We start from the raw sequence: 12,665 nt of genomic DNA on the forward strand, positions 1-12,665 counted from the left end.
CATGAGCCTGTTTATTATTATATAACATCAGAATTTCCCAGATTTTTAATTTTTTGTAGTCTTAAATCTTTATTATTTTTTTTTTCACAAGTATGATTGTTAGATTTAAATTTTTTTTATATAAATTAGATATTGTAACATTAGTTATATTAGGAATGAAAAGTTTCTATATAGATTTTTAGATTATGTATTCTTAAGTTAAATTTTCATGTATTCTTAAGTTCTATGATAATTTTTAAAATATAAAAATTCTAAAAAAATTCTTTCTATTGAATTATTATTTTTTTCCCCTCTCAAAATAATTGTGAAGATAAAGAGAGAGAAGAAAGGGGGAGGGGGAGAGAAAGATTGGCAATTATTCAATCTTGAAAATTGCATTTTTACGAAGTTTACGATGATGTTATATTATTGTAAAATAACCTACCTCTCAATTGCGATAAGTGCCGTATAGCGTTTCACGATAATATCTTTCTTCCCATATTTCTATTCTATGACAGAACATGCAAGAATAAGCGTCCTTTCACGAAATTTATTTTACTTACGAAATTTGATATATCATCAAATAATTCATACTTATTGTTAGTTATATTTAAAGTGAAAAAAGGCGACAAAAATGAAAAAAATATTAATTAATCTATATTCATTTGTATGTGGATATTCACACACATACGCAAATATGCACACGCGCGCAGGCACGTACATATATACATATATTCTACGTTATATTTTACATATATTATCATACAATAATCACATAATTAGAATAAATGTCTAAATAACGGTATAGGATAATGATGCAATTATTTATTATTTTACAATATAATTTTAATTAATTTATAAACATATATTAATAACCAAAACAATTACATAATATAAATAATATTTTAAGAAAAAATTGCTTCGCACATTAATTTGTAGAATTCGAAAGAATGCGAATAAAATAATATTGTGAAGAATGATATAGAGTAGTAATTTTCTTTTTAATATTTGTCTTACGATATTTATAATTTTAATACGATTGTAATTCGCGCTTAAATAAAATTTTCACCGGAAACGCTTTAATTCTAGATTAATAAAAACATGGAAAATTTATTCCGACTGTTTTATATTATTTATATGAATAACTTAAATTATGTATAATTAATTATTTTCTTTTGCTTTTAGGAGTATTACTCAAGTGCTTTTGTGACATTTGCCCAGGCGACAATTACACGTGCGAAACTGATGGCTATTGTTTCGCCAGTACAAGCTTGGAAAATGGCGTCATCACGTATGCTAGGAGGTAATATATTTGCACGTGGATTTTATTGACAAGTATATGCGATTTAAAATCGAGATTCCCTTTTACACATTAATTCATTCCTTGATTGTCGGTGGATTTGCCATCAGTTATATGGATAACATTCTATTGAAATCGGTATTTCTTCCGAGAAATTGTATTCATTTTTCTCACTGAATTTCTTTATTTAATTTATTAATTTTCAGTGTATTATATTATTCAAGATATATGTCCGATTATTGCACAATTTGCAAAATAATTATGTTGATTAGGAGTATCGAGTTTTGTCTCGAGAGAAAGTTTTTTGACGTAGGCATATATCGATATTTCATAATGAATTAGATGATAATTATTATGGTGTCTGGCTTGTTAGCGACCGGTCAATGACATTAATGTTAGATTTTCTAAGCAAGCGCAGCTTGCAGCAAAACAAGATCCAGATTCGTTATCGACTTCACGCACGTTATCAGTATGAGTTTATCATGTGTGAACGAACAATTCATGCTCGTATTGCAACGCTCTATTTGCGTAATCAATATTAAAAACATACAAACTTGTTCTCAGGTAGGCATTTTTGTCTTGAGATTTTTTTTTAATTATTATTATTTGCTATCTTGCTTTTAATTCTGATTGATTTTATTCTTTATTTAAAATTCATTAATTTATTAATGTATAAACATAGACATAAAACACAAAATAATTTGCACATTTGAAGTGTAATTTATATATTGAGAATGATATATTTTCTTTTCTTTCTCTCATTTTTTAAATTTATTTTATATTAATAAGTCTCAAGTAGATTTATAATTTATTTCAGAGAATTCACATATAAAACTATTAGAAATTTTTTATTTTTTATTTGTGAATTCCATCTTCTTATAATAGTTAATAAAAAGTTATCAGTTTCCATTATTTTTATTATTTTTATTATTATTATATTATTTTTATTATTTTTTTTACAACAATTTATAATTTATAATCAAAGTTTTAAATTAAAGATATCTTTTTTCATTCGATTAATCGAAGGCTATGCACTAATGAACTAAATACGCATTTACTTAGAGCTTCCTTACATAATGTTTATCACACATGCGCCTCGTGCGTTTGGCTCAGGTCACTATCCGCGAAAAAACCGTGCTGCCTTCGTATCAAACGATGGCCTTTGGTGGTTTCGCTTCAACGTCGCGATCGATGCCCTCGTAGTTTCCACGAATCAACGTTTAGCCGGTTTTCTTTAGCCCGGGCCATGATTAGCACCCGTTTCGGCGGAAACGAATTATTGTTGTCGGCTGGTCGTCGCGTTGGTAACGTTACCGAACGCGATGTTTGGCGAGATTTCAAGTTCGAACTTGCTATACAGGTACGGAAATTCTGGTCGCGATCGATCGCAGGGCGAACTCGGGGCGAAATTCGATGGTACCTTCCCTCCCCTCATCTCCCCCTGCGGTATCGATCTCGAACGTATCGAGGAAGTTTCTTGCTCGCGAACGTGGGGGTAGCCATGTACAAGTTTCAGTCCAGTTCTGGCAAATGAGATGACACTTTCGTGATTCGAATCTGTCGTTTTTTTTTTTTTTTTTTTTTTTTTTGAAATCTTATCGTCTTGAAAGAAAATTGTTGACAAGAAATTTATACGATGAACTTCCGACGATCATTTCGGATAAATGGAATTAAAATAAACATCTTGGATGAATGAATTTTTATTTGGACATAGAAGCGCATTATTCAATTTTATATTAAATGTTTAAAATGCAGAATGTACAAGGAATTTCCTCTATTTGAATTTATAATTATTATATTGAATTATATTCTAATTATATATTATTTTCCATAATATGTCTAAACAATTTAATCCTTGCATATTAGTACAAAATGAAATATTCTATGCTCACAAAAGATATAATATTTAAAATAGAATTTTATTTACTTTTGATTTATTCCCTAATTAACGATAGCAAGGAATTAAAAATTAAAAAAAAGGAATAATTTAAATTTCTAGTTTTCCAAAAGCGTTGTACAATATAGCTTTCTTTGATTTCAAACGATTTATTTAAGTAAGATCGATTATGAAGAGTACAATTCGTTCTATTATTGTATCGATTTGTAAATTTTTTAAAATTATAAATTATAAATTTTTTTAAATTATAAATTAATATTCTTAAATAATTTTTCATCATTCTTGATTCCACATCATTTCAGATTTCTTCTAATCCAGGTTTTCCAACAACATGCTAATTATTTAATTGGGCATTTATTAAGCTTCTGTCAAAAATGCTCCGGATAGAGTCAAGTTAATTTTATAATTTTGCAAATTTTATTTATGCCATCATATGATATTAAGATGAAAGTTTTATTGTTTTCCTTTCAATTTGGAAATAATGTATAAGTATATTTTTTTATCTAAATTTTGCGATAGCTTTGAAAAACTTGCAAACATTCGTAACGAAAGGTCAAAAGTTGGAGAGATAAAGCAATGTGCGTGTGCCAAACGCACTATGAACTCGACCTTCGACTCTGTAAAGCTCGACATTTTCTTTATCATGGACGATATTCCATAGTACATCCGTATCAAAGGACGAAAGTCTAATGGTCGATGCATAATCCTAATCATATTATTGCATGACATTATGGAGTTTTTCGTATATTATCAGATAATTATTTTGCAACTAAAAGTTTAATTTAATAATTTTAATATTGGGTCGATATTATTAACTTATATATATATATATATATATATATATATATATATATATATATATGTATCGTTGTCTAGTTTATACAAAATTACACAATTTGAGATATTTCGATTATTTATTTTTACTTGCTTTAAAGCATTAAAAATTGATTTTCTACTGTCTACTTAAAAGCACTGTATTATTTAGTGTTACTATATTTTTTTATATGTGTGCGAAATAATTTTTATGTGAATTACATTTTTCTGATGCAAAAGTTTATATCTATTGTAAAAACTCAATATAAAAAATTTAATTAATATTTTAAGTGCATAAATTACAAAATTAAACTCCTTTTGCCAAAGTAATCATGCATTATTATGTCTCTTGAGATGTATGACTTAATGTTGTAAAATGTCTTATAACATTTTCAACATTTTTCTCAGATAGCAACATTTTTGCTCACCACCGCGGAGATTACTGCTTACATAAATTCTCAATTTCCAATGTATTTTTGATAAATGGATTGCTGAATATTAATATTTGTAATAATATCAGTCTCGAAAACTGTGCGCCGTCTCTGAATATTTCTTAATTTCATGAACACATATTACACAAACTCGAAGAGTCTCATTCGCATTTATACTTTAATAACGCTTTATATATTTTAACAACCCTGATTTAAGCGGGGCTCACTCTCGAAATCGGACAAGATCGATCGAGACAGTTCGACGATCTGAGGTCGCAGACGTGTGGACGGCCCCTTAAATGCTTGATGCGCCAGACGGATAATTCGGATAATTCAGTCGGAGATCGTATTGAAAATAGCGCGACCGAGATTACTCGATCCGACTGTGTAACGTGAAAGCAGCACAAGGCAATTTTATACGCGCATAAATGCAAAATCTATCGATAGTATTACGTCGTTAATCGTGAATCCACATCGCACACGTCGAAAGATTTTATGGAATGTCGATCGAGCGAAAGTAGATCAGAATCGAAGGTGGACTTGCAGTTATTTATTTTCTATTTGTATTTCTTTTTTTTTACAGATAGAGATACGTAAAATGCAGCGCAAAATATACTCTTTTGACCATTTTATATAAAATATATATATACATAATTTTAATTAAAATTATAAATATATATAATTTTAATTTTAATTATGTAAAATATTAAATCAAATTCAATTATTTATTTATTATTGATTTGTATTAATTATTTATTATTAATTTGAAGAGATGGATAAAAGAGCGAAACGTGTTGATCAGGATTTCTTACGAGAAAAGTTAAAGGGGATGAAAATTTTAATTGTACAAATTGATTGGATATAGATATGTTGGCGTAATAGAAAAATATAGTCGCGTAGATAGATAAGGGAGATCTAAAGCGTTTAACTTGGGCTGCTCGAGCGAGCCTTCCGGATTAAACTTTAGAATTGTGATGTTGTGAAAGGTGCCTCGACCGACGTAACTGGATGCCGCCGGAAGCACCCCATTTCTGCAACACCAAGCCGGGCATCTATCGCTCGCAGGCATCTATCTGCTGCGATAAAGATCTCTGCAACCAGAATTTATACCCAGTTTTATTATCTCCCGACACGTCCGAGTTGTCTTCAGGTATTCTTCTCAAAGGCTCGCGGCCGACGAGGGCTTTTTCTGTGCCTATACAATGTGTGTACAATGTAACCGTCCTACATACATAACATACTGTCACGAACTAACCCCGAACGAGAACAGAGTGGATAAGCATGTGACTTTTGAAATAACTTTAAAAATAAGATGGAGTAGCGTCATCCTAAAAAGGGACGGAATTGCGGAGTTGTACTCTTTGTGTAGTGTGTGGGGTTTTTTTTTTAAATTTGGGACATGCAATGCTCTGCGTAAAATCTAATCGCTATTTTTCCATCATATCGCGCATTACGTAAACATAGATACACATATATACATGTGTCTTTACGTCTTGGACGTTTATATCGATCAGACGCATCCGTCAGACACATTTATGCATATATACATATATGTATTTTTGCGAAGTTACTTGAGAAAACAGACGCAATGACGGATATCCTCGCGAAGTTATGAATTGTGTTTCGATGAAGTGTTATTGTGTTTTGACTTTCTTACGTTCACTTCGAAATTAATTTTTAATATATTCGAGTTCTTGCCGCGTGAATTGCATTTAATCGGAAATGAACGTGCGTAAATATTAGACACGATTATATTTTTATTTATGAAACGTGCGAAAAAATTCATCGATTATTATTCTTGCAATCTTAATATTCATGATTGTTTTCGTGTAATTTCAAATAACGGTAATTATAAAGAATTTTGCTTTTTATTTTATATATATTAAAATTCAAATTTCATCTTGAGACAATTGATATAATTAAAATTCAAATTTCATTTTAAAACAATTCATTAATTAAAATTCAAATTTTATTTTAAAACAATTAATATATTATTTCATATTTTTTACCGCATTGTTGCAATGATAATATTATATATATTTATTGAATCAGTTATTGAATTAGGATCTTTTATTACATTTTGTCTTTGTATTCTTTAAAAACAAAATTCGAAAGTAATTCTTTCTATAAATTTCAAAGAACTATAAAAATACAATTTATGCAATTTTCCTTTTTTTACATTTGTTTAATATCTATCTTTTGGCACGACACGTATTACATCTGTTTAAAAAATATCTGAGTATAGAAAATTTCGCTCTATTTCTTATCTCCTGTGTTAAGATAAACTTGACGAACTTCAATCTTTGCTCTGAAATCACATTATTGAACGGTTAATAACACAGTATCGCTAACAATTTTCGACTTCGTTTTTCGTGCTCTCGTATTTCTGACACACACGTTAATGCGATTCGACGGAGGCTCGTCCCACGGAATCAATTATCACGCGATCAAACGCAAATCAGCGAGCGCTTGCGTCAGTAAGATATGTGCGACGACCGATTGTCCAAGAGATTTCGTGCCCGGCAGTTCGCATGCGATCCACGATGATCGAATCGCGGCGCGTATTGTGGCTCACCTTGACGTGCGTGTCGCGACAAAATGCGATTTGCATACGTTGCGAATGAAATTCCCGCACGACGACATTATACATATATACATCCGACAAAATTTTTAAGGAAACTGGAATTATTCCGAGCATTAAGATTCCGATACTTGCATCTCATTTCGCGTTTTTTTAAATAATTAAGATTTTATGTGAAAAAAGTAATAAGTTGAGCTGTTTGCTGAAAAAGTTAATGGGAAAAAATTGAAAAAAATTTAATATTTATAATTTAGCAGTACTATTGATATTTATTTTTAAAGGTAGTTTTAATTAATTTTAAAAGTAGCTTTAATTAATTGATAAATATGAATAAATCAATTGTATTGATATTTTGAAAATGTTTCTCAAACTAAATGAAAGTTTGGCGAAAAGCAAAGAGCCTTACACGAAAGCATGATGATTAATTTAATTTATAAGATATAAATTTATTTAATTAAAATTTAATTTATAAGATATAATTAGATACAATAATTAGACATTATATTTACTTTGAATGCGACTATATGATTATATTATTATACTATAATATCAGGATATACTATAATATCTTCTTGTTGAATCAGCAAGATGTGAGGAAACATTAAGCGAAGATTGAATATAAATTATAAATGAGAAGAATCTTTTCTGTTTTGGAACTACGGACTTAAGGACTTGAAAAAAATCAGAGATTTTATGTGAAATAGTGCGCTTTTCCGTAGAATAATCGAGTTTGAAAGATCCCGACTAACACACATTGCATCGTAGTGTTCATCGTTTGTCCCTAACTCACATTTTCTTTGCTGTGACGATTTCGGTTTGTTCAGAATGTGCGAGATGTGCCTGCTTTGGAGATCGTTTCAGGCGATTCTCTCTCGACGAATCGAGATTGTCCTTTTCTCGAGTTCGTCGGGGTTACTGTAGTAGAACAAGCCCGATCGATAGAGAGACTCGCATCGCGAGTCGACGCGGGGTTTCTGCGCTATACATACTCGTATGTTCCGAAGCCATTCCGACACAAGTAACAGAATTTCAGGAATCAGGAAGATACGCTACATCTCACTGGCTACCCCCACATGTCAGGTATCACGAGAGTGTGTTGAGTTGCACGGTTTTGCGAATTTCTCTCTTGCTCCTCCCGCATTTCTCTCGTGTTTTTTCCCCCCTTCTTTTTTTTTAATTTTTTTTCTCTTTCAATTTTGTGCTAGAGTTTTTGCCCGGTGATCCTTACTCCCCCGACAGCATTCGCATCCGTGTGTGAATCAGATGCGATATAATTCAACGGGCGCGTACACGTAATTCGCACATTGTTAACGCTTCATTATCGGTTAATGGCCGATATATTTACATAACTTGATTCGTTCAATCACACATACAGACTCTTCAATTTTACTTTATAAGAATTTATATATATATATTGTCATGTAATTACAAAGCACAAACAAAATTAATCACTTTCAAATATGATATTTGTGAAATAAAAGATATTGAAAATAATAATAATTGACATTAGATTAATAATTGCAAATCATGTAATAGGCAAATTGAAGTAAAATTAAATTTGATTGAATGTCGGGAAATTCTCGAGACTTTTGGTAGCACGATAAAATAATTCCTTGAATAAAAAAAAATCAATAAATGTTAGAAATACCGGGAGAAAATATAAAATCTGGAAACGCAGAAAATCAATAGAAAATTACGTAAATAGGATATTCTGTCAAAGAACTGAACTATTTATATATATAAAACTCTGAAGGATGCTTGTACGAGTTTACTTCATTGATAGAATATTTAACATACCTGAATCATACTGAATGAAGCGATTTATTGATAAACCGCGGATTCAGGACACAGTCTTTGAACCTCTTGGTCGTGCTACGAAAGGATTCTCGCTCGCGTTTTTATTTTTACCTGAAAAGCGCACGAAGTGCCCCCCTTGATATCTCGTGCCCTGATGCGAACGCGTCGTACCAAGTATTTTCCTCGTCTCGTTTTTTTGAAACTGGTGCAAAATCGGCTTGAAGGTGCGTGCCTAAACACCTGCCGCCGTCGCAGCCCGAGCCGTTCATCTTCTGCATGACGAGCGACTCGCGAAACACGAGCTTCGTCATCGAGTGCTGTAAACAGGATTTTTGCAATCAGGATCTGAAACCTATGCTGCACCCCCGCAAAGAAGGTATAGTCCAAACAAATCTAGGAGTTACGAAAAACTCTGCAGGTGGCACGGGCTTTTGCTGCTACTCTCCTTTCTCACCCTCTCTCTATCTTGTCTTTTTTTTTTCTTCTTCTCTTATTATTACTCTCTAGCCCTGCAATATGATTTGTAAATATATTTTCTCGCTATTCCTCTTTATTTCAGAATATTCACAATTGTTTCTTGTTGTCAATCCATGCCGTACTAGTATTGAATTGGGAGCAGTACATTGCTGGAGAATACGATATATAGGATAATTACATATTTAAGAATTAAAATATTTAATTATTTGACAGTTATTGATTTAATATTTTATATGAGTACATCTAAATGTGTGTGGAACTAAGAATAAATTAAAATTAACGAGAATAGAAATGAAAAGCAATATATATGGTAAGGGGAAACTGTTTCCAAGTTTTGAAGTCAGTTTGACCTAATCCACGCAACTATTTAAAGGGGCAGTTCCATCATCCGATAGTTTCGTAATGCCAATTTATCAACTACTGAAATTGTTAAGCTATTGTTCATGAATCTACTCACTATTTCAATCTGTATTTAATCCCACTATATCGATTTTATTTAAATATAATTAATGTGAATAATATATTTGAAAATATTTTATTAATATTACCATATGTATAAGATAAATATATATTTAAAGAAATAAATTTTGATTACGTTTCTTCTCATTATTTAAAATTTATTTAAAGAATTTAGAATTATTGAATTTCATAAATATATTCTGTATATTTTTTTGATTGCTTAAAGTTGAGAAAATGAACGTATAAATATATTAATCAATATTTTTCATAATTTGGTTGCAAAGTGTATCTAATATTTCATACGTAAGAATTTTTATAATCAAAAAAGAAACGATTGATTGGCCGGTATATTTTTTTTCATATAAACGAATCAATATTAATAAATTGAAAAATTTTTGTTATAATAAAAATTCGATTAATTTGATTTACAAGACAAAAGAAGAACATTAGCTTTGCAAAAGAATTCGCGTGTGGCACAGGGCCATTCCTAATATTTGATAAAGTGGAAACGATTCAAGTATCAGTATAGGAGTTCGTTAAATCGTGCGAGTTATTCTTTGTAATCGGAATAATACATTATATCACACTCAGAAATACACAAATACAGTCTCCGGCAATGTATATGACTATGTTTCGTACTATTATTTCAAATTTGTTCTTACACGCTCTCTGTCGCGCTCTCGCAACCGTTATTTGTGTACATATATTTATATTTATGTATAGAATACATCAAAATCATTCGATGATATTTTAGAAATAGATTATATTTATCTACTGATTTTTTAAAAGGGTGAATTTCTATTGGACACAATTTTTACATCAAATATTTTTTGGGCAATCAAAAGCTTTCCCAATTAAAATTTTTTCAAAATAAAATTTACTCGATACCTCATCGAGAAAAACGCATTTTTCTTATTTATTTGCGTATTTTTGAATCTCTTAATTTGTGTATTCGAGTTTGTCTTCGCCTCCTAAAATGTCATCCGATGATTTTGGGACACTGTGTAGATTTCTATATTCGTATAACGTCATGTGCATTATATTGTGTGAAGAATGGAAAGCTTTCGCAACGCTGCAACACGCAGACGTGCACACGCGATGCGCTACTTGCGTATTCGCGGATGCGTATTGCGCTATCTCGTTCGCCGTTCATTGCATTTAATAAAGCGCAACGTACCGGGCTATTTTATATCGTGGTTTCTTGAACCGCAGTGGAATATTGTGCAGTGCCGTTATCGCTGGAGCAAATAAAATGCAGAATTGACCGAAGTAAAAATTATTTTACGAGAGATACTCTTCGTATATTAATTAAATTATTATTATCATATTTCCATTACATTAATGAACATTATAATTTAATTAAATCAATATGTTACGTATCTCTCGCGTTTTATCATCTAGATAAATAGAAATGTCTATTTACTGTCATATTGCATTACGAAAGATTGAATTATTAATTGAATCGTTGTTATTTATTACATTAAAATTATATCTTGTTTTATGCGTTCAGTAAAATGATATAAATAAGCGTGATCAATAATCGTTTAGCATTTCATCAGTTTCCATTATATTTCTCCATTTTTCTCCGTTTCTTTCCCGAGCAGCAGACGCCCATATTATTGATATTATCGATGTTGATTTTACATATTTTTACAAATTGCAAATTTATTCATATAGAGAAATAATCTCCAGTTTCGAGATTAAATTGATAACGAGATTAATAAAATTGATGATGAAATGAACGGCGAAATTTAATGAATTTGGACAGGTAAGGTAATATGCGAACGCACTATATGCGTTTGCTCATATTGTAATATTCGGAAAACGATCGAGATGTTTGCCACCTACGGAGCTTGTAGTCGCTTCAAGGCAATCTTCTCCTGTATTTTCTTACTTACAAGCCCATCATACGCCGGAAGTTCTTCTGAGTAAACTCGGAAAGGACCGGTAGCATGTTGTCACATGTTCTCTTCTCTGCACTCTTTAACGACAATACTATCCCGCAGTAACTCTGATAGAGCGTGACCCGCGAGAAAGGGTGGCTTTTGTAAATATCTTCCCTGCCTCCCGTAGATACTCTCAGACCCTCTGCAAAACTTGTCGTTCTTTTTATTAACTTCCCCAAGAATGTATTATATATTGACAATCCATTATTATATCGAGAAGCACCGAGGAACTTGGCATGAGATTCTTAAGCAAAAGCATTATGATTGTATTAAACTCACTTTGAGACAGTCGCTTTTTAATTAGTATGTATTATCCTTGTTCATCTATCTTTTACAAGTACGCATCACATGTCAAATTCTCTTTACAGCTTTCACAATACAAATTAAAATTAATAATGTGAGCATTTTCTTGAAATTGTCAAAATTAAGTAAAATTAAGTAATGTTCTTAACTGATATCTTCTTTTCAGCATGTCTTCTGACTTTATGTGCCTTATCTTTATTATTCAATATTGAGGTTTTTTAAATCTAAAAATAATTTAAAGAATATAGAATTCTCTCTTAAAAGCTATCAAGGTAATCTACTTGTTGCAAGTAGTAAAATATTTATTTTTTTATATCTATGTTATAATATTATTCTATTGTAAAAAATATACAAAGTGTATTGTAAAATTTGTATCAAACTTTACATATTTTTCACAAATTTGAAATTTGTGTATTTAAGAATAATTTATTCTTTAAATTTATTTAACAAAATTAATTCCTTAAAAATTATCACAGAAATGCTTAACAAAAATATTATAAAGTTTTCTACAATTAATATCAAATTTTTTATAAAATAAATTATAAAATTTTGATATCTATAATTCTTTATTTTTTTCTTAGTTTTTTTAAAATAGATTTTATTCAGACTAATTAAGATATATTATCGAAATATTAAGACAAATTATTAGTTGTGAAAGAGATAAAATAGCAATCTAATCAGT

General features: G+C 30.5%; 1 protein-coding gene across 4 annotated transcripts in view; it reads left to right on the plus strand.

Annotated features, from left to right (window-relative positions):
* LOC105256068 (TGF-beta receptor type-1) overlaps nucleotides 1-12,665 on the plus strand; it is a 35,648-nt gene that overhangs the window by 11,098 nt on the left and 11,885 nt on the right. For 2 of the 4 annotated variants that reach the window (XM_011265712.3, XM_011265713.3), the window contains exon 2: nucleotides 1,165-1,282. In XM_011265712.3, the coding sequence (XP_011264014.1) occupies nucleotides 1,165-1,282 (118 nt within the window). Of the gene's footprint in view, nucleotides 1-1,164; nucleotides 1,283-5,406; nucleotides 5,571-9,022; nucleotides 9,175-12,665 lie in introns of all 4 variants that reach the window. The other 2 variants (XM_011265714.3, XM_011265715.3) reach the window with 2 other exon arrangements.

Source organism: Camponotus floridanus, unplaced genomic scaffold (assembly GCF_003227725.1).
Source record: "Camponotus floridanus strain SB8 unplaced genomic scaffold, Cflo_v7.5 scaffold17, whole genome shotgun sequence".
Lineage (NCBI taxonomy): Eukaryota > Metazoa > Arthropoda > Insecta > Hymenoptera > Formicidae > Camponotus > Camponotus floridanus.